Source organism: Gymnogyps californianus, chromosome 5 (genome assembly GCF_018139145.2).
Source record: "Gymnogyps californianus isolate 813 chromosome 5, ASM1813914v2, whole genome shotgun sequence".
Taxonomy (NCBI): Eukaryota; Metazoa; Chordata; class Aves; order Accipitriformes; family Cathartidae; genus Gymnogyps; species Gymnogyps californianus.
The window spans coordinates 54,686,751-54,709,756 of NC_059475.1; the positions used below are offsets into that span (position 1 = coordinate 54,686,751).

Consider the following 23,006-nt stretch of genomic DNA (forward strand, 5'->3'; position numbering starts at 1 on the left):
CAAAAGGTATTCTAAGGCTAGCTAATATTACAGAAAGGCAAATAAATTCCTTAAACTTGAAGAATTGTAATACTTGGTTTTGTTTTGCCTAAAGGCTTATCGACTGTAGATGTTAATTTTAGGCCTTTAAAAGGTTTGAGCATATGTGACACACCTTACCATTTGAGAAAAACATTTTCATTTAATTGTATGTTTGAATTAAAAGTATTCCAGTTCTGTTATCACAGTATCTGTGTAGCACCGAAATTTTACATTGTCAGCTGCCAATTTCTGTATCTTTTTAATTAAAAAAAAAAAAAAGCCATTATTTTAATAATAAGTTATAAATGTGAACTTCAATGCTGAGGTTCCTTCATAATTAAAGTCAACATTTTTTGGTGTGATTTTTGTATAGGATATGTACCTTGATTTCATTCTGTCCTATTTAATTGGTTCTCTGGATATTCACTAGGGGTTGTACTAATAGTAGGAGAGAGTAGAAATTAACTGTTGTTTTGGTGATTTGGAAGCAATCCCTAGTTGAAACACAATTTAATTATTTTTTTTCTGAGTAATACGTAAGAAAATTATTCATTTTTTTAGGAACAATTAGAAAAAGAGAAGCAGCAAAATGAAGGAAGATCTACAAATATTAATGATAAAATGTTTGAAAAGAAGCGTAAGTTTGTTTATTTGTGTACATATTGTTTGTGCATGCATTATTCTTCTACAAAGGTAGAAGAGAGAGGAGCAGAAAAGAGACACTTTATACAGTAAATAGCAGAGTTTTAGAAAGTGGTAATTAAACTTTTTTTCTATATATTTCTAAAGATATTTATGAAAACTGACCTCATTATATTAGAAGGAAGACTTTTGGCTTTATTAATAAAATACATGACAGTTTTTGTTCTCTGGTATTTTTCATTTTGGGATGTAATGTAAGTACTTGTCTGTGATATTTCTGAAGTGTTAGTAGCACTGGATTAGATATTATTACTGTTTACCTCAGGACTGTGATATGTTATGTCCTCTTTCTTTATTTAAAGTTAAACTTTAAGAGAGAAGTATTTATACTGGACTTTTTTTTAGGTAGAGACAGTAAAACATCATCAGTGTTGGCAAAAAGTATCACTCTCTCTGTTCCTGGAAGCTCTTCTGGTACGTCAGCAGGTAAGAACTCTTTAAAACCTTCTAGAATGCTTTGATCTCACATCAGCAGGTTAAAACCCAGCAAAGCTGCTGCTGGCATTTGTGGGCCAAAGTTTCACATAGTGCACATAGGAAAAGATTCCACTCCTAGAACTGAATGTGTTTTCTATGGTTTTTAGTTTTATTTTATTCTTTAGGATATAAATAGGTGACATAAGGTGTATTTATTGTTACTGAAGTATTTAAATCAGTTCCTTCAGCTAGCATAGGTTGACAGAAAATTATATTAAAAGTGTTCTTAATTACTGAGGAAATGCAATAATATCCATGTTAAAAATTTTTGCTACTTATAATTTTAGGCAAAGAAGACAAAAAATCCAAGTTGGTTCGAAGCCAGTCTTTCAGTACTCAAGCACTACATCCAAAATACAGCAACATAGACAAGTGTCCTAAGTATCTTTATTATCTTCATTGCTTACCTCATAGGCAACTGTTTACCTAATAGACAATTGTTATGAAACTATATGCACGTGAATCTATGAAAGTAATGATGTGCTCACTGAATTGTGACCTAAATTTTCAGCTTTCTGTTTAATTGATTAAGGTATGCAGTTTTGAACTGAGGGAAGAAATACCATTTTAAGGCATGCTGAGGCCTGCAAATTGTTATGAATTCCTTTTAAGTTAGTATATGTCACCTTTTATCATATATTAAGAATATTTTTCAATATTGTCTGAACTGCTAAATCTAAATTTGTACATTTCTTAAAGAAATTTCAGCATAACTTTCTAATTTAATTTTTTCATATAAACTCAGAAATAACCTCCAATATTATTAAACAGCAGGATGATACAATTGAGAAGAACACTTTTCTGTAATAAGCAATTTGGTTTTGTTTTGTTTGTCTTTTAAGTAAAAGCTCTGCTACAGGATATACATCTTCAGTATCAGGAATGGGAAAGAGTTGTATGTTATCCTTTAGTGGTAAGTAGGTTATTATATTTTATTTTACATTAGTTTTTTGTGTGGGTGCTGAATATGTGGGCCCCATTAAACAGGCATACTGTAAGATCATTCTTCTAAAGAATGTAGAATAATAGATATCTAATACGTTTGAGCACTTAAGTGCTAGTTTAGTTAGTCTATTTTTCAGATTCCCTTTTTTTTTTTTTATTTGTCATTTAAAGTTACATTTAAAAGTAGTAAAAGTAAAATGAGTTTGGCATTTCTTGATTGGTATTTTGGATGTCATAAAAAGGTTGGGTTTGCAATTTGCCTCCACTCATTTTATGTGAGGAAGGGGATATGTATAACTTCTACTGAATTAGGGGAGAGAAACTGCTGTCTGGAAATGCCCCTCTGTCCATTTGCTGTTGAAGAGTTTGGATGATTAAAGATTAGAATGAGATGAATTGCTTCCTAGAGGAACCTGTCTTTTTCCATTCACTACCAATAGACACTAGACAATTAGCTTAGATGAAATAGCTAAATTTTAAGCAGCTAAAGATTGGCCAATTAAATCCCACTATTTTCATATATTAAATTTATTCATCTTCTCTTCCAAAATGTGTCCTCTAATTATTTTTATTTAACGTTTTTTTCAGAAAAATACTTGAAGAAATGTTAAGTTGAAACCATTCCCTTACAGCAAGTTAAACTTTTGGATTATTGCCATAGGAAATATGCCACTATTGCAACAGGAAAAACAGCTCATTCTGTTTACTCCCTGTGTATTTTTTTCAGACAAAATTCTTTGTCTAAACTGCAACTCTTTATTTCAGATGATTCATTCCGGACTCATTCTACTGGTAATAGTGGGAATGCTGCCTTCCCTTCCAGTTCTTCGTCTCGCAACATATTTAACTCAGCTGACCAAAAAAACAATGGAAATAAGGAGAGTCAGTCCCGAAAGATGAGCATGTAAGTGGTTGACAAGAGGTTAAATCAAACTTATGGGTAACATTTTCAAAGGGAACTCAAAAGAGCCATGTAAAATTAAGTCTATATTTATGATACTTCAGCACCCAGATTTTGAAATACTAAAATAGCAGAGTAGAAATGTGATGTGTGCAATTATAAGTGTTTTTAAGATTGCATTCCCTTTTAATTAGTCTTTCACATTGTTTCTCCTGCACATGTTTGCATTCAGCTGGTACATTATGGGGAGGGTGGAATGGGACAAAGTGAAGGTTAGTGCATTTGATATATAATAACTACAGTCACAGTGATTTAGCTGCCTGTAGTTGGAGAAATAGAATGTATGTATTGTTAGATGATTTAATTTTTGTTTCCTTCTTTTTATGTGCTTATATATGTTTATGTATTATTATGTAACAATTTCATGATGAATTTTGAGAGTTATGATGAACTGGTACTGCTACTTGTTATTAAGGCTGCCTTCTTTCCCTTACCATAACCATTTAGATTAAAAAAAAATCAATGCTAGGCATCTCCCTCAGGCTGGTTTTCTTTAAACATCAGCCTGAACTGTTCAACATTTTGCAAGAACAAAATCAAAGATGAATTTGTTTGCTTCTGTGATAAAAGTGTCTTAGAAAATCGTTGTGATGTGTACTTACTCAGTCAAATCTCTGTAGACTCTAGCAGCTAATTCCCTGCAGATTCCTTTTACACTATAACTTGTAGTTCTAAATTACTATCATTGGACTAGCTGTAATTTTAGGTGCTCAAGCTGAGATTTTTCTTTGCTATCAGAGATTTGCTTTCTTAGCCAAGACAGAATGGAGAAAGGAAAGGAGCCAGCTATAGCAAGAAAGGGAGGTTGTTTGGGAAAGTAGACTTAAGTGTGATAGAAACTAGAACTAGAAGCTTAAAAGTATGGGAAAGTGCAAGCTGGGCCTTGGAAGTCTGAATAGGTATGAGAGACCAAGAATGAAAGGCGAGTCCGGAATGTCAGGCTATGACTTGCTGGTCAAAGATAAGGGAGCTGAGATATGGAGCCTGCACCAGATAGGAAACACCTTATACTGGTTTGCCAGGTATAGAGAGGAAACAATAGTGATGGTGGTATCTCTTGAGTGGTCCTTTCTGGTGAATTAAGTATCTGTATGAACTCATATTTTTCCACTTCAGTATTTTCAGGTTCCTTTAAAAAACAGACCAAAACAACCCCCCCACGTTTACTCACAAATATAAGTTAATAAAATTCCTAAATTGTAAAATAAAACACTCAAAGTTTAACAAATGTAAAAAGAAGTTCTCTGAACAGCTTGCATTCAGCTACTTGTATACACTATATTATGATACAGTCTCTTGCTGTGTGATCACATACAATTTTTTTGACTGGAATTTCACCACCTTCACTGTACGAGATAAATTTGTTCTGGAATGAAATCAAGCTTGCATAGTGACCTATTGTTTTTAAAACTGCATTTTCTTTGTAGAAAAGGTTAGAAGACAAGTAGTGAATGAAGGTGAAAGTTTGTGTTGAGTCAGTGGTTTCACAGCCGAAGTACCTTAAGGTGCCAAGTCAAATTGCACTCTGTCCCTGTATTTGCCAGAGCCTAATGCCTTCTCTTAAATATTACCCGCAGTACTTACTTCAGACATTTTATAGGTGATCATTAGGTGGTCACTTATTTCAAAGTGCACGATTTCAAGCTCAACAGTTAGATAAGTAGACGTGCTGACATTTTCAGCTATGTGTAAAGTAAATGGGACATGTATCTTGAGTACACAAAATGACATGTAGTGCTACATACTTTCAAAAATTAGGTGTGCTCGAAGTCGCATGTGCTTTCACCCTAATCACTGTATACCTCTGTTTCCTCTCTTTAAAACCAGGAAATTAGTTCAAATGTTGTACATTTTTTTTTAGCAACCATTGTAGAAATTCCAATTACTCGTCCATCTCACAAGGATTTGGGGAAAATAAATCGATTAATATTCATGAAGCAGTTAGATGCAAAGATTAGTTAGACATATTTTTTACATCACATAAAACTTTTCCAAATTTCCAAGATTTTTCTATCTGTCACTTAAAATAAAACTGATATCTTTTGTTTGAATACAAAGGGAGAGAAAAGACTCACACAGAGCAGTTTGTACCTTTGTCTTCAGGCAGGAAAGTGGAATGTAAGAGACTCAGCTTCAAGTTTCAATGTACCATTCCCAAGTGAATACCTTAACAGCAGACTATTTGAAAGTAGGGATCTGATCAAACACAATGATCTGGATGCTCTCTCTGGTTCAGAAAGTCCATAAACTGCATACTGTCAGAAGCCAAGACAATATACTAGGGGAAGAAAAACATTTTTTGAGAAAGAAGAGCAGGCTTAGGATGACCTACATTTAGTTCTGAATAAGAGTTTTAATGTTCTATGTTCTTATGGGAAAACACATCTCTCAAGTTGGTAGAATGTCTGCTGCACTGTGGATTCAATTTCTCTTTTGTAATCTGGCCCAATACTTAATTGTTTTCATAAGAAAATGGAGCAGCTCTATAAGGAGATATTAACAGATACAGATACAGGAATGGTTGGTGGTAAATGCATTCATCCGCATAACCTTGTTGACCACAGATATGTTTAGGTGTACCTCTTTTATCTTTCTTTTGTTCAGAAAGCCAGTCCTGGTGCTAAATATAGACAATTACTCTTACTGAGAGAAGAATTTGAAAATTGTACAATGAGAGGTGCAATTGAATAGATGCTTATGAATGAATGTCACCATCTATAGAGTCACTAAGGCAGAAAACTTGGGAGAAAATAATAATTGAGTATATATTTAGACTATATCATCATGTAAATTTACATATGTGCTGGTTAAACATTGCACTGACCATCTTAATTCTGGCAAGTCCTAGCTTTTAGTTTATTGGCTCTGCAACACGAATAAGATAACTTCTAATGTGTTTCTTTTTCTAAGTAATTATGTATGTCTGTGAATAACGGAAGATTGGGCAGTAATATGTTGTTTTATAATGAAAATATCAACAGATATAATTAATGATTCTTAGTTCAAAATAATGTATGTTTGGACAAAATATTATTTAATTGCTTAAGCGTAATCTTTTCCATAAAACTGCTCTACTGAATATTGGCAAATGTTCACTTCTGACAATATAGTGCAGTTTGCAGGGATGAAGAATTTCTGATTTCATCTATTCATGTTGTTCCAGGAATTTTTCAAAACCCAAAGTTACTTTGGTGGAGAACTGAGGTCTTTACTTACCATACTCATGAGTTCAAACATTTTGTTTGTCCCATTTCAGAGATGTGTATGCCAATTAAAATATTCTCTCTTTTTGAAAATTATGTAGATGCAAGAAAAAAAAAAATCTCAGTAAATCCTGATCCAGTGCTCACAAGCAGGTGACAAGAAAATGACCATTAGCTTCGGTGTCATTTGCTAGACCTTAGGTAATACTCAGGCAATAGAAAATGCAAGAATTATGCTAAAGATGCACCCGTATAACTTAGTGGTGGAACCACAAAAGAGATGAATACTTACTTTAAGCACCTTATGGAACAGGAAAGAATCACAGAGTATTTCATCCCACAAGAGACCTTACTTAAGTCAACTTGCAGAGCAAACATGCTTTTCTGACTTTCTGTTGAAGAGTTGCCAGTGAGATCATGAATCGTCCTAGTGCAGAAATTGACATGATTCATAAACACTGCATTCCATCAAGTAGTACGATCTTGTATTATTATGCTATGTAGTTTTATTATCTTCTTTTAAATGTTTTCAGTTGTTAATGTTAACAGTTGTTAATTGACATAGCTCCAACTCTGCGAAGTTGAAGAACAGTGTATTTAAAGATTAAAAAATTAAGGCTATGAAAAGTGCAGAAATTGCTCAAGTGACATGATCAACAGAAGACCTAGAAATAACACTGTAAAGAGCTCTAAGCTTCTCCCCCTCCCCGTCTCCACTTTCCCCAAATTTTATCATGGGTTAAACTGGAGACCTCTGGCATTATTTGTAGCCATGAGTAGACTGCTTGTACTACCTTAACCATCTCACTAAGAGGGATCTCTGCATGACCTTCTGTAGAAAACTTAATGGAGAAATACACCCTTGTGAAGAATGCCCTCAGAATGTGTCCATTTGGCTTTTTCAGTGGGTGCAGTAGAGCTGCTAGTAATTTTTAAAGTACAGCAGCTAAGCATTATATTAAAATGTTGCATGTAATAGCAGTTTATTATGTTATGTTATTTAATAATATAGCAACAACATATTATGTGTGTTTCTTTTTTTGTATGAAGAAAAAACAGAAAATCAAACTCTTAGATCTTCTGACAGAAAAAGAAGGGAACCAGAGACTGGTGGTAAGCAACGTTCTGGTGTGATAAAGTGGGAGCAGCAGATGGGACTCTCTAATGCCTGGAGTGAATAAAATGCATCTTGCAATGTTAAAACTTTTTATCTTTTAAATAAAATCCCAAGCTGTAGAATATGTTCTGATAAGTAATGTAATGGTTGCAGAATTCTAACGTTGTAATGAAATGTTATGAAATATAACTTCAGCTATGTGCTCTTAACTGCTGCAGCTAAAGAGAGGATTTTGTTTTCTTCAGTTATGCCTTTGTAGTTCAAATTCTTGGATTTAGAATGCACATATCCATTACTTAATTGGCTTATTTACAATTTTAGCAATTCTTAGCACCCATGTTTTATGCAAGAAATAGAAGGGATTGTTAGGAATATGAAAAGGTAATCCCACATTTTAAGGAACCTTCAAACCTAATTTAAAACCAAAGTCCAGAACCATTGATCAGTCTATAAAAAACATAAACTTCAGTAGCATTGTGCTGTGAATTTGGAGGTAATGTTTTTACAAGTACTAAGTAAAGTTCATAAAAATCTTGTGTAAGTTTCAAAGCAATCTGAAAGCAGATGTCTCCAGATGATATAAAAAAAAATATTTCATAAGTTTTGTTGTATAAATACTTGTTTTAATTTTTAGTATTTCAGATTGTATTTTCACTTGAATAATTTATAATGATGAATCTAGTTTTTAATCAGCTGCTATTGCAAGCTATCATGCTTCAGTGATGTCATCTGCATTTGTTTGTATTAATGCTAATGTTTCTATCAAAATTCGTCTGTGGAAAAACATGCAATTCTATTTTAAAAAGTCTATTTATGCCAATACTTGAGAGACAGCCTATGAAGCTATTGTCAGCTTCTCTATTTCAAAATGGAAGCAGCATAAATATACTGATATCAGAAATATGTGTTTTTTAAAATTTATTGGTGTATGATAAAGATGATATGATCTGTGAATGCATATGCGTGTGTGGTTACTTTTTATAATGTAAAAATATGAATGATGATTTACTCAAAATAAAACCTAGGACAATGCTGTACATGCATGTTCTTGAAAAAAAATTTCTCAGGGCATCTTTTATAATTAAAATAAATAAAAGCATTTACCTATAGAAGGTATTTATTTTAAATAGTAATAATGCTAGATGTATGCTGTCATGTGTGAAGTACAAAATGTGTCTTTGGATTTAGCAGTGCTTTACTGTCCGAATTCTTAAGCTTCCTACACTGCAGTTGGATTTAGGTGTATTCTCTGTCTTTAGTCACAGACATTGTTTGAATTCTGTGGAAATACTCAAGTTTTCAGTTTGTTCTGCAGCCTGGCGTAGGATCTTGTAAATCACAGATTTCTTTAAAAGCTTCTTCAACTGTTACGATGTTTAACACACAATATTGATGCAGATATACAGACGACCTATGCTGGCTCCTCCCAGGTTCTGCTTTTGTCTCATTCATGAAAGCAGATGCTCCCAGTTCCCCAGGAACAGCAATTCAGTGTGCCAGCTACAGCTGCTCACCCATGGGCCACTGGAGACTGCTCAATCTGTTCTCAGTCTGACTTCTGCCAGGGACCAAACTCAGATCAGCAGTACCCAGCTGCAGAACAGGACTCAAAACTGTGTTTGACCCTCAGATGCCTTTACTAGAGCAATGCAGAACAACCAGTAAGTTCAGAAACTTGAATCTAAGCTATTTTTCCCCTTAACAAGCATGTAATGAGTTCTGTATACAGTCTGTCATTTGTTTCTTATTGGCTGTCATTTGTCTGTCATTTTTAACTGATTAATTTATTTAATGCTGATAACACGTGCTCCACTCAATAACCCTACTATGTATTAAATTCCGGCTCTGTAATCTTTAAATGCTCTATTTAGACATTTTTTGGTCTGCACATCTTCGTTGTACAATACTCCTGGTGTCTCATGTATACTTCCGTCAGTCCTTCATGCTACAGACCTCCATCCCAGCAGTATTTTGTGGGGCTGCTTACTTCTGGGTTACTTCTGTTGGACAGCACCAATGCTTTTGAACCCTTGTAGCATTGTTTTTACCTGCAATTCAGAATAACAGCTGGAGGTCAACTGTACAGTGGTAATTGGGTGGTTCTCTATAGCAACATTCCTCCTATTAATCATTCGGAGGCAGGAAGAAGTGATTCTCTTTCTTTGTGGGTACATTCATACTGCAGTGTGGAGTTAGGTTAGATGCACCTTTGTAGTCTAGTGAGATACCAGAGTCTGCCTGCTAAATCCTTTTGTGAGTGGCTTACACCAGTGTCTGGGTTGCTGTGGGTAGACATCTAATGGTAACTGAAGTGATTTTTAGAGATGTTTACCAGCTTTATCCTGTAATGTATCTCTTGTATCTTCTCTTGTGGATGCATCTGTCTATGTGTGTTTACTGATAGACACCTTTGAAGCTTCTATGCCAAATGATTTTGAAAACTCTTCTGCCCCCTTTTGGGCAGCTATTTTGTGAAGGCTGTATGAGCAAGTAGAGTAATGCTTAGATCTGTTAGTTATATATAGCTAGAAGTAGCTTTTTGTGTTGTTTCATACTTTATATATAGGACTCTGCGGCTAATTGAAATTTACTAAATGTTAAAGATCTTGCGGTTCTGTTGGAATCACTGCACTACTTGAATAAGGTGAATTGTATTTAGATTGTGGAAATATTTTTCTGAAACATTTTGGCAACACCTTTTGGATTTTAGGATCAACTCTGTGAATAGTTTTATTCCACTTTTATGGAGGTATATTTTTTCCTACCAAAGTCTGTCTTAATTCAGGCACAGTGTCCTGTTACATAGTTCACCCTGATATCTAGATGATAATACATGCAGAAATTCTGTTTTTAGGAGAGGCCCAGCTTGATGTTATGAAGTAGTACAGATTCAGATTTTCCGGGTTCAGAATACGTAAGTTATTTTTCAGAATTATGTTGTCTTTAATAGAAGGAATATTTTAAAGGCAGGCACATCATGTACCCTGAGAAAATGACTTGATTTGATACTCTGAATAAACACTTTGAAAGAGGTCATATTCCAGATGATGCAGACTTCATGATAGACTTAGCGCAATTTCTACAGTAATAAAATAAAGATCTCTAGACAAAGGCTGTAAATTCTCTTTTAGGGCTTGATCCTGCTTCTGTTTTTATAAGTGGCAAAATTCTGCTAACACTGAGGTCAGTAGGCTCTTAAGTCTCATTGCAAGAGAAGATAACATTGAGGAATATCAAGCTGCAGTGTTTGGGAGTGAACTTCCTGAATATTTTGGCATATGAATCTCTGGCTTTCATTCAGACTTACCACTAAAATGTTGAATTTTGAAAGTTCGGTTCTGTGGGTTTTTTTTTAATTTGCACGGTAGGTTTTACAGGACACATTTTTGTCACTTTGTGCCTTAGTGAATTTAGCTTGTTACTTAGGCATTAATAAAGTATTAATAGGATGACCTACTGCTAGCTGGAGAGACAAAACAGGTTTTCACATTTTCATATTTTACTGTCTTTTTATTCTAATGTAAATTAATAAAACAGAAATAAAGCCTCTTACATACCCCAGAATAGAAACTGTTACCTTTATTCACATTTCTGTTGGATCAACCACCCTGCCAATGAACAGCAATGTTTTAAAAGTTTCTTCAAAAATCATAAAAAGGAATGGTCGGTCCACTTTGATGACAGGAGGTGCTGTGAATGCAGTTATTTCTGACCCACTAGCTGCTGTGGCCTCAGTTCCTTCTTCATCCACTTCAATTACTGCCTTTTGGACAACCTGAAATGCAATGTAGAAATAAAATATGTGACAGAAATAAATATTAACATGAAGAATGTTTTTCAATGTGCAAGGCATTCAGTTGAAGTAGGTTTCTATTAAGGGTTAAAATGAGTAGGTCTGTGCGATCTAGCTCTGTGTGTTAGACTGATAGACCCATATGCTGTCCACTTCAGCAGCAGAGGAGTTAGTACAGCCACCATGAATAGAATGCTTACAGTGTGGATGCTAGTTCAGGTGTCATTGTGCTTTTCCACATTTCTGAGCATAGGCCTCACTTAGAGATTTTGTTCCTGCAGCTGGTAGCATGAAGCAACCATTGCATTTGTATAATGCTCCTCTTTGACACCTACCTGTACGAGGGAGAGTTTCTCAAAAGAGGGAGATGTGTTTTCATCAGTCACAAATGCTGACTGGCTGGATATGTTATTCACAGCTATTTTTTGTCAGAGATTAGGCAAATGCACCCATCTCGGCTTTTTTTCTGTATATTTCTGATTCGTACATTTGGTAGCACAGAGCAAATATGTACAGCAATGAAATACAATCCTGGGTTGATCTGAGGACCTTCCCTTCCCACTGAAATCACAGCCTGGCAGGATCTGATTCTTTTCCCTTTTTCTTCTTTAAGCCTGCATGTACCTCTAAGTACTTCCCCTGTATTCGGGTCTGTATTGGTGAACTACCTAGTCAGCTAATGCATTCCCAACTCCCAAACTCCTAATTCTAGGCATTACTTATGTGAAGACAGTTGAAGGACTTCAGCAGCATTGAGCTCTCTGCTAAATATTCTTAAATAATGAAGCTGGCTGTCATGATTCACAAGGAGAGGATGCTCCTCTGGCACTTTATAGCTGATGCACATATTTCTTCTAATATCAGTTAGTAGCTACTATTCAAGTGTGATTTTTTCATGATAACGCAACAGAGTTAACTGCTGAGAATCAGCATGGAATAGTTATACGATCAAGAGGACGGGAGAAAAGTGCTGCAGATTGCCATTGTACTTCCCAAAAGTGAAATAGTTTATACCAAACTGAAAATCACTGCAATTTTATCCATTAAATATTTGTTCTTAGGATGTTACGTTTTCCCAGAAAGGTTATTTTGTTAAGCCACCACAATTTTGGAAAACTGTAGTTCAGGGCTTAGCATTTTTGAAACTTATATAGAAGTGTTTATCATACCACCTATTAACAGTTTTGGCAAATCACAAAGGCTTCTGTAAGGATTTGGTGTAGGGAGACTTGTAACAGCAGCACCAGTAGCTTAGAAGGATTCTTTCTGATAGGGTTCAGGAGAATCCTTAGAAGGATTCTTCTGATACAAATACCTGAAGGGAGGGTGCAAAGAAGATGGAGCCAGGCTCTTTTCAGTGGTGCCCAGCGACAGGACCAGAGGCAGTGGGCACAAACCGAAGGTTTGAGGTTCAGGAGGTTCCCTCTGAACATCCGGAAACACTTTTTCATTCTGAGGGTGACTGAGCACTGGCACGGGTTGCCCAGAGAGCTTGTGAATTCTCCTTCCTTGGAGATATTCAAAAGCCACCTGGACATGGTCCTCAGCAACTGTCTGTAGGTGACCCTGCTTGAGCGGGGGGGTCGGACCAGATGACCTCCAGAGGTCCCTTCCAACCTCAACCGTTCTGTGATTCTGTGAAGTCTCTCCTGGGGTTATGGTCCTTCGTTATCAATGCTATACAACCCTGTACAACCACAAGCAGTTGCATTATATAAATTCCTTATATAGGTTTATAAAGCTATGTTTTTATATAGGTTTATAAAGCTATGTTTTTAAATCCTGTGTCAGATTAATCTCATTTGAATCTTGTTTTGCGCAACTGTTTATAAATCCAGCTTGTTGCAGAAATGTTTTACTTTTACTCTAATGTATGAATTTGCATTTAGCATTAATTGCATTTCATCTTGTTCCACACACTCCAGTCCTTGAAATCACCAGTTTCTCTGTGTGGTATGTTTTTTATCTTCTTTCTTTGACTATGCCTCTTAATTTTCTATCATCAGCAAATTGTCTTTTGTATAGACAAGCTGTTTCTCCTTAATGGGACATCTCTGGTCACATAGACCTGTTCCTTCTTGATATTGATGTGATTGTCAAGTCCCTTCTCTTCTGTTCTTTTCTGCTTCTCATTCTGCCTCTGTTTTCTGTCAGCCTTCTGAAATTCATCTTTGCTCTCCCTTAAATAGTGGTACTGAGTTATCTTCTCCTCCTCTCTTTCTGTGGGGCTGTGTTCCTCTCTTCTTGGCCATTCACCACCCTTGCATTTGCCTGTTTAAGTGATTTTTAAAAGTTTCTGTGTATGAAGTGGACCATCCGTATGTTTTGGAATACAACTGTGTTGTGCTGATGCTTTGCTGTGAGATTCTTCTTTTTCTCTGCCAAGGTATACAGAAGGAAAGGCAGGACTGCTTCGACTTCTCTTTCTCACTGTTACCTTTTTGAGATTTTATAATTTGAACTTTCTAAAGTTCTTTATTTGTTAAGAAAAATACCTGTCTCTGAACTGTGTACGAGGGGTTCCCTCTTTGGGTTTCCTTCCTTGCTCTGGCTTTTGCCATTTGACTGTCATTTACAATGTCTTTCTTGTTCACAGTTTTTGTTTAATTGTAGTTCTTCCCTGCCAACCATATTCTTCTTGAGGCAGAGCTTTCCTCCTGTGATGGGTTAGCTTTGGAAGGTGTTGAGCACATATGAAATGTAACCACCCCTTACTTGTACGCACCTCATACTTGAAGTGGAATCCATACTGATTAAGGTGTGCAGATTGCATATACTTGGTAGATGAGGTCCTTTCCTATTAGTGTTCCTATAAGTGTATACGACATAGTCTCTTGGCTGGGCCATTTATATACTATTATAATCCAAATAGCAAACAATTTTAGAAGGCTTACCTGTGAAACTGCTACGTATCCTTGATCTGTGAGATGACTAAGATCTGCTGTACGTGTAAAGAGATTTTTAATTCCAAGAGCATGAAGCAATTTCTTCATTTTGTATTTTTGCTCTAGTTTGAACTTTGGAAATGAAATATCCACTTTTCTGTTTGAAAAAAAAAAAGTTTAATGCAAACTTGGACTATATAGTAGATCACTTGACTGCTGAAATGCATGCTACTCAGGAATTAAGCTTTACACAGAAAAAGAAGGGGCAAAAAATAAAGAGTCTCTGCTGGAATTTAGGTTGGTAGAATATCATCTCTGACCTGTTGACTGCCGAAGATGCTAGAAATAATTTCCTTCTCTGTATAAAATACTTCTACCAGCACTTACAGTGCCCTGATACCAGGGTGACACACTAATTTATTGACCAGTGAAAAGAATTGTCACTTCAGGAATACACTTCACAGGAATAATTTCGGTTTACATTTTCGTATTCAAATTTATCCGTTACTCTGCGTTTCTACTGGTAGGAAAGGTTTAATAAATATACTGCATATCTAGATTTACTGTGCACTTTGCCTGACAGTGCTAAATTTAAGGAGAGAGAAGGCCTAAGGAAGAATTTGGAAAGACTAGATTGACTATGCCCTCAGAGGGGCAAACATTTCTAACTGAGACAAGCCACAGACTTGTCAGCTCAGAGTAGAAGCTTTCACATGCCACTTGGGCTGTGGGTAGGCCATTAAAGGACCTCTACTCTGTAGATACCTAATGCCACAGAGACACCAGCATGTGAAAAGGGGTTAGGAAGACCAGCTAATCTTTGTTGTGCTTTGTTGCTTTGCTGCAATAGACATAAAAGACATTAAGGCCAATGGGTGTCAAAGCAATACCTGGTTTTCATGTTTCCAAGCCAGGATTCCACAAGTTCTGTATTCAAATGGTCTTCAAGTGAAATGTAATCTCCCTCCTTTTCTGGGATGACAATCAGCATGTGGGCTTTCCCTTTGTAGGGTAGCTTTATCACAGTGCATCTTAAGTTCTCATCAAAAGTTGAATTAACTTTATCTGACTTGAACATCATGGGTACCTGTACACTTCTGTATTTGTTTATGTGGAAAGTCTCCATTTCTGTGAATTTGGAATTAAATGGGTAGACCCACTTGCCTGAGGAAAGAAAGAAATTAAATAATTATGTGTATTCAGACTTGTTCAGAAAAATGTTCAGAAACCCTTAAAAAAAAGTGTAGGATATTTTCTGTATCTAGTTGAAGTGGCTGTCAATTGTGTCTGGAATAAGTGGATGACAATTGCAATATATTTAGTGTATGTGCTTTAAATTTTTTACAGCAGGAAAAGGAAGTAATCCACAAAATAAACTCCTTCATTTGCAGGGAAAGAAGGGAAATCTTTTTCTAAGGTTGATTAGTTGCCAGCCAAGTTCAGAACTGATATCCTTTTTGTTTATTGAATGCCATAAGAGCATCCGTCTTTTATTAACATGTCACCTTCTCTGAAATTCTCTACCAGCTGTTCAACATCCTGTTTTTAAATTAATTAAGCAATCTTTTGTATAGGGATTCAGCAGTGCACTGCCTTGTAAGGTGCACTGGAATGTGACCTCTTATATACTGATGATTCTGATCTCTACTGTTGCTTTCAAATGTAGCTACAGCCATTTATCTCTTTTCTCTGGTTTTCTGCCAGGGAAAGTAACCTTGGCATTGGACAAACTGCACTTTTGTAAATACGAAAGAATAAACTTAGTCCATAGGGAGGCTGTATGGCTGAGGGGTAATTTTCTTTGTTCTCATGTGTGCATTTATTTTAGCGGGGTTTCCATGGATGGCATCTGCTGAGTGCTTTGGACTGGAGTAGTGACTGTGACTGTGAGTTCTCTGCACAGCATTCCTCTCGTCCCCTGTATCGCCCTAGCTCTTTGTCTTTGCTTTTTACCTAACTGGGTGTCTCTGGCTTCTGTATGGCTGTTTCAGAGTAAAGGGTGGGCTACGGCTCCCTGTCATTGCCAGGACCTCCTTTTGGAGTCCCTTATCTATCTTCTAAGCCAGCGGTCAGAAAGACCCCAACAACAGGAAGAGGAGCCTAAGATACTTGGCAACAGAGGACCTCTCCACAGAACAGTCTCTGCCCATCACAGCTATTTCTTTCCCTCACCCTGTAAGGTAATATAATGGGGTACTTTGGTTCCTCTGGGGAAAAAGATTCTTGACTGAAATAGAGAAATTAGTTTTGTTTTCATGATTTTTGTGTACTATGTAAAATCAGTCAATGATTTTATGCCCAGTATCCAGCATTTAAAAGACTATCATGATTAAGGCTTTTTCATTTTAATTGGTGAATGAAAATTAAACATCCTTTTTAGTCATAAAGAGGGATCATTCGGACATGGATGGAGATAGTTTGATGCAGGGCTTTTTGTTGTCTTTGAGACTCTGTTGTATGGAAGAAAGCATAGCAGAATTGTGGTTCCCTATCATGAAAAATCATTTCCTATTAAATAAACCTAATAGAAGAAGAAAGTAAATCTAGATGGAGACATAGAGAAAACAGGACATCTGAATTCATTTAAGCTTCCTCTAATGTAGCTGAAGTTAGAGTCCTGATTCTTCTAATAAATAATCATTTTTCAAAATAAAACCAACAGTTACCTTTAAAGACAATGTAGTCCACAAGTAGCAGTTTATTATGGCGGTCAAGCTCTTCAAAAAGCTCTGGGATTTTTCCTTTGGCCCGTTTGTTAATGTTTTGATTTATGACAAATTTTGCCTGTGTAAAGTTTCGAAAGTCCACTCTCAGGAATTCCATATCAAAGTACTGCTTAGATAAATTGAGGAAAGCCTCCTTGAGTCTGAAGTCCTTTTGGATAAAAGAAAGAGTACCTTGCACAAGGAGAAGTTCTTCATTCATTGTGATGTTATCTTTCAGTTGTTTAAACAAAGCTGGTAAATGATGGCGATCCACCCTGTCCTTCAAAGCATGGAGGTTTAGACCTTTTACTATTTGTCTGTGTGTTTCCCCTTTGGCTGCCAGCATATATGCAGTCATGAGAGCTGATACAGAAAGGGGAGAGATGATTACGTTGTTATCATGTGTCATTGCAATTTTTCTGTAGAGGTTAAATCCAAAATTTGCAGTCTTTTCAGTGAAGTTGTAAAGAGTGAACTCTTCGAGACCTCGGTCTTCAATAGGCTTAGAGATATTTTTATGATGATGCCACTCTTCAGAAATATTGACATTTTTATTTCTTTCCAAGAAATTATTCTCTTTTTCCTTCATTGGAATTTTAGGTTTGATGCCAGCCTTGGTGATTTCAACACATATTTCACTTAAGAGAAGTAGGTAAATTCCTGTTTTCATGTTGACATCCAGAAATGAGGTCTTTTTTTTTCTAGTAAAGAAAATGGAGAAAGAAAAAAAAAAAAAAGGCAACACAATGACTTTTTAGTTTGTTCTTCTATTCACAATGCAAAAGGTCATAGATATAGCGAGGTGGTCTTTCTGCATCTTCAGTGTATATACTCTAAACCTAAGATCTGGTTCCTATCTGAAAAGTCAAATTTAGATCAGTGAAAGAGAGAAGTTTCGAACATCATTAAGTGAATCCAGAAGAAGTATCATGATCTTCTGGTATTGGTCGTTCACATCAGAAGTATTTCACTGATTTTTCCCTTGCTAACTTGTAATTCCTTTACAAAATGAAACCTGGATTTCAAGTACAATATGCAGCTCAAACATGAAAAATCGGCTTGTTGGACCTGTGTCACAGCTTTTGCTCCTATGAAATTGATGTCATCTCTAAGCACAAGAATTCTAGGCAGCATGTGGTGGAAATGACATGCTTGCCTTTCATCATTTCATTTCACTTTTCATCCTTCTGCTATGGGTTGTTTATTACTCCATTCAGATCATTCTCCTGATCACATGCCATAGGATTCCCTGTTCTTTTATACTTCACTGTCCAGCAAATGCTGAAGCAGGTTTGTCAGTGCCGTCTCCTCCCTGAAAATACCGTGTTTCAATGTCAAATAGCAGAAGGATGAAACAGTTATTCCGTGCTTAAAAATACAGTATTTTACACAAGTTGTGATTTCTGAGCAAAGTTAATACAGGGCCTCTCATCTGTCCAACAAAATATTTGGAGAGAACTGGACACACCTTACAGAAGGCCTCAGGCAAACTTTAGCATCAGACATTGCTTGTGTAAATTTGCACATGCAAATGCACTTTTCAAGCATAAAATGCAAATATGCTTATCATTCATCTTTCCATCAAAGCAATATGTGAATTTCTCTCCCATGCAGCAGTGCTGAATTGCACCTTATGGAAAAATTTTGAATGGCCATAATCTTTGGAGATGCATTTTCCCATTGTAAATTTAACAGGATGTTCAAGAGTACCAAGCTTGCACAGAATCCTTTCGTATAGCAGTGGCATGCAAATGGATAAATGAGCTGAAAAGATGGATTATATGGCCCATCATTAAAGTAGTAAGTGATTCAACAATCTAGAAAACACATGGCAACTATTAACTACGCCTTTTAAGTTAAGGATCTGTAACAGCAAATTACGGTCATTGTATAATTTGTGGTTTGGCATATGGGAAAGCTGGTTTTATTTGATTGCCGTTTATTCAGAGTTCAGCTGAATTTCACAGTTGCCTGATTCAGCCTGTGGGAGTTAGTCCTGAAAAGGTATGTTGATGTGAGTACTGAGACATTTGGGTGCCAAGTCACACGGTGCTTTTGGCAGTCAGGTGGTGTGCTATTTTCTTGTGAGATAATAGGTCACGTTCTGTACTTGGTGCAACACAGATGGGCTGGAATGACTTAATCGGGAGGCAGTGAAATCCCTGAATGTTATGCCTCCTCTCAAGTGCATGGCAGCCAGGGAACAGAGTAGAATATGCAGCATACTGTGGTTGTGAATATTTTGTGTTTATTTTTCTTTCCCACTAACTCTTGCTTTATTTTCAGTGAGATTCCCAGTGTCTGGATTTTGCAGGACTGGAATAGGGAAGGGGATGACTTGACTTCATCTGCTGCCTTGCTGGCCAAATGGTGCACGCGACTTCTGCAGGGTTGGGGTACTTACTCTCCTCTGACGGACTGCAAGCAGTGCTGTTAAGAGCTATTGCAGTAACTGCAAGGCATTTCTGCTCCTTATGTAGTGACCCACTTCTGTGGGAAGTAACACACGCACTGAGGTACTGTTCCTGCCACAGTGCTATGCCTGCTCTGGCAGCAAAGAAGGAGGTCCTTTCCCCTGGGAGTCATCCCTACTTCAAAGAGGTATCCTTGGACACTGCAGAGTCAGCTCTAGCAAAGAGGCAGGGATTGGAAAATTTTGCTTTTGATTGTATTCAGTCACAGAGAAAGGGCTTTCTGCAACAGCAGCAGTCCCTCTAAAAGAACATCAGGCCTAACTGCTCACTAGACATTGCAGAGCACCCGCTCTTCCCCGTCTTTTCTGGGGATGGATAGTGCAATTCCTGTGCAACATCTGACAATGTTGCGTTTGGCAGATGTCACTGTTGCATCTCTCTCTGAGAAGTCTGGGACAGTGCTTGGCTCAGGTGGGCCACCAGATCCCCCCTGGGAGATGTTGTCATGGTTTAACCCCAGTCAGCAGCCAAGCACCACTCAGCCGCTCCCTCACTCCCCCCACCCTGCTCCCAGTGGGATGGGGAGGAGAATCGGAAAAGAAGGTAGAACTCGTGGGTTGAGATAAGAACAGTTTAATAACTAAAGTAAAATATAATACTAACAATAGTAATAATGAAATAATAGTAATAGTAATGAAAAGCAATATCACAAAAAAAGAAGAAGAAAAAAAAGGAAAAAAAAAAACCCAGTGATGCACAGTGCAATTGCTTACCACCCACTGACCGATGCCAGAGCTGCGATCTGCCCCTCCCGGCCAACTCCCCCCAGTTTATATAATGGGCATGACGTTTTTGGCTAGTTCAGGTCAGCTGCCCCGGCCATGCTCCCTCCCAGCTTCTTGCACACCTGCTTGCTGGCAGAGCATGGGAAACGGAAAAATCCTTGGCTTAAGATAAGCGCTACTTAGCAACAACTAAAACATCAACGTGTTATCAACATTATTCTCACACTAAATCCGAAACACAGCACTGTACCAGCTACTAAGAAGAGAATTAACTCTATCCCAGCTGGAACTAGGACAGATGTGAAGGGACTGAATGGGGAAAGTGGTGAGCTGCCTTCCAGAGGGCTCTGCCTTCCTAACACAAATAGGTTTCAGACTGAAAGGACGGGGCAAATGTAGAAGCCCTTGTTTACAGGCACATCCCAGACCATTCAGCACTCAAGAGAGTCCTGCATCCTCAGGCATACACAAATGCTACTGATTTGGGTGTTATGAACACCACAGGAATAAGAACCTCACAATTGCCCTAAGCATTCACTGCAAATTTGAGATTGCAAAAATTAAAGTTAACATTACAGCAGCTTTATTGTTCACCTTTAGTAACAGTTAGAAATAAAGCATGTCCTCTAGGACTAGGAAAAACAGTTCTGGAAACAATAAAGTGATATTTTTGCACATTATAGGCTTGTATTTTTAGACCTGAGTGAAGCCTATTGCTAATTTTAGAGAACTCACTTTATGTATAGACAGTTCATTAATAAACATATAAGTGTTAGAGCAAAGTTAACATTCTTTCCATTTTAAGAAATATTTGTTTCTAGTAGTCTCAGATAACGAAGTTTCTTGCTCAAATGCATTTTTCTTCTGAAGGCATTAGAGCAAGAGAAAAATAAAATATATTAGAATGCTGATTAAGATCTAGAACCATTTAAACCATCACATCTAGAAAATAGCTGATAAATAGATATAATTATATATAAAAAATATAATAATCCTTCCCTTTACAATCTAAATGCTTCATATAAATCTTGTCTTACCTATTAGGTAGCTCCTCTGTTACTTTTCTCAATCAACTACGTTTAAAAATGAGATGAAGATGTCTGTCACATATAGAATTTTTTCAACAAATATTTGCTCTTCCAAAGAGTGATAATCTGGTTTTGTCTGTTATAAATTAACTGCTTTATAAACACTGCATGTTGTGTTTCCCATAAATGGCATAATGAGGGAGGGTTTTGTTCCAGTAAATACGTTACATCTTTCATGAGAAACAAGAGAACAGTAAACTCTTTGCATCCAGCCCTTCAGCACCCTGACAGGATTTGGCCCCGCACATCCAGTCGCCCATGAGAATTATTTTACAGGCAGGCTCTGAGCTACTCAGTGGTGGAAGCGGTATCCAATCCTGCTTAAAATACCCCCTTTCGTAAAAGAATAGGTCACTGTTCACCAAGGCAGGGGGGAACACGAGGGAGGGAGGGAGCAGGTACAGAGCATTTGTAGGGGTGTTGTCAGCTCCCTCGCCCTGCAATTCGGCCATTCCTTTTTGAGGAGAGACCAGGGCTCCGTTCCCTGTTTCAAGAGCATGCCAGCTCTTCAGTAACATATCAGTATGCCAAAATTAACTGACTGATAAGCACCGAGTGATGTTTCTCCTATAAAAGACAAAATGGGGGAAGCTGATATTCCTGCAAATGTTGTACAGAGCTATGAAAAATAAGAGTAAACTTTTTAAACTTTCAATTGGTCTTGGACAGATTTGACAGGCCGGTTTTGAGTCTTGAGCATTATTAGTTGGGCAAGGCACATTCTTTAAGACAGATAGTTTACTCAGCAATTTCTGTAGTGTGGGCACGATCTAAACTCTTCACTATTTTGATCACTGGCCTAATTCCAAATAAAATATAAATGTGGAACTCCTTATCTTCCCCTCATGCTCCTAAATTACTTTTTAAAATACTCTCAAAAACAGAACATTTCATTCTGATTTAGATTGTAAAAGAAAAAGAATTTGGCCTTAAAACTTGAGATAAGGGGACTAGTCTCTATTTTTCAACTGAACTGAAAAAAAAATTATTATTTGCAGTCTAAGTGGAAGCATTGTTAGAGAAAAGGATGAAATTTTAGAAAGCCCATAAAGGACTTGGGCATCCAGGACTCAATGCAAAAAGCCTTTTGTTTGTTGCTGATGATTATTATGTCTATAGAAGTGACAACAGTGTTTGCTTACAAAGTGCAAGATTTGCTTAGGAAGTGCTTAAGACCTGAACGTAGCCCCTCCATGGTCTGACCAGGTTTGTATCCACGTTGCAAGGACACATTACTGGAGAGCACTTGTGGAAGTTATGCACTTAAGAAGTTCGACAGAGACATGAAGGGTCACAGGCTCTAGGTACCTAAATTCTTCCTTGGCTTAAATTATTTTAAAATATTTTTCCTAATCCCTGTCATAATAGGCCCCAAGTGCAGGCATTGTATTAAAGAACACAGGAACATAAGAAGGAATTACTGAATTAAGGCCCTGTCCTAACATGATGTGGCCTATTCCCTAAGCATAAAAAGTTCTACTGTGAATGCCCCAGTCACTCCAGAACTTCAGTTCTCTGTCCAGATGACTGGATATTTTTTTTCTACTTCCTAGTCTAATTTTATTTCTGGTTAATTCAGTTGGATTTGAAATTCAAATTTTTTCTCATTACATGGAAGAAATTTGCATCTGATATGGTCGAACAAAGCTGCATTGCTGCAACGTGCTTCTGAATCTGTGCGTATGTGAGAGTGTGGTACTGTGGTTGTGGCCCAAGAAGACAGCGCAAGGAAAACCTGATACGTACAAAACCATACCCAGCTTTTGTCCTCAGCAAAATTAACATTGTTGTTAGCAATGATAATACCAACCAAGCATCTTCCTAGCCCTCACTCCAGCACCCTGACATGCATGGTCACCACTGCAAGCCCTACTGGAGTTAAGATGCAACAATAGTGATATTTAATATTC

General features: G+C 37.0%; 2 protein-coding genes across 4 annotated transcripts in view; one reads left to right on the plus strand and one right to left on the minus strand.

Annotated features, from left to right (window-relative positions):
* The window catches only part of PPP4R4 (protein phosphatase 4 regulatory subunit 4), a 72,991-nt gene extending 63,768 nt beyond the window's left edge, over positions 1-9,223 (plus strand). For all 3 annotated transcript variants that reach the window (XM_050897625.1, XM_050897624.1, XM_050897626.1), the window contains 6 exons: positions 583-658; positions 1,069-1,149; positions 1,488-1,581; positions 2,043-2,113; positions 2,911-3,049; positions 7,360-9,223. In XM_050897625.1, the coding sequence (XP_050753582.1) occupies positions 583-658; positions 1,069-1,149; positions 1,488-1,581; positions 2,043-2,113; positions 2,911-3,049; positions 7,360-7,384 (486 nt within the window). In that variant the 3' untranslated portion in view covers positions 7,385-9,223. The remainder of the gene's footprint in view (positions 1-582; positions 659-1,068; positions 1,150-1,487; positions 1,582-2,042; positions 2,114-2,910; positions 3,050-7,359) is intronic.
* A 1,786-nt stretch (positions 9,224-11,009) lies between these two features.
* On the minus strand, positions 11,010-17,509 carry SERPINA10 (serpin family A member 10). The gene is made up of 4 exons (XM_050898308.1): positions 16,771-17,509; positions 14,995-15,268; positions 14,114-14,261; positions 11,010-11,201 (listed from the first exon to the last, which is right to left on the minus strand). Exons 1-4 carry the CDS (start codon positions 17,477-17,479, stop codon positions 11,010-11,012), a joined length of 1,323 nt encoding a protein of 440 aa, XP_050754265.1. The 5' UTR covers positions 17,480-17,509.
* Positions 17,510-23,006: the final 5,497 nt, after the last annotated feature.

Excerpts from the sequence above, each read along its gene's own strand:
- SERPINA10 (XM_050898308.1), bottom strand. The coding sequence starts at position 17,479 with ATGAAAACAGGAATTTACCTACTTCTCTTAAGTGAAATATGTGTTGAA. Across the intron at positions 15,269-16,770 it reads GGACTACATTGTCTTTAAAG|GCAAGTGGGTCTACCCATTT; the intron begins GTAACTGTTGGT and ends TTCTTTCCTCAG. Across the intron at positions 14,262-14,994 it reads CTTGGAAACATGAAAACCAG|AAAAGTGGATATTTCATTTC; the intron begins GTATTGCTTTGA and ends TTTTTCAAACAG.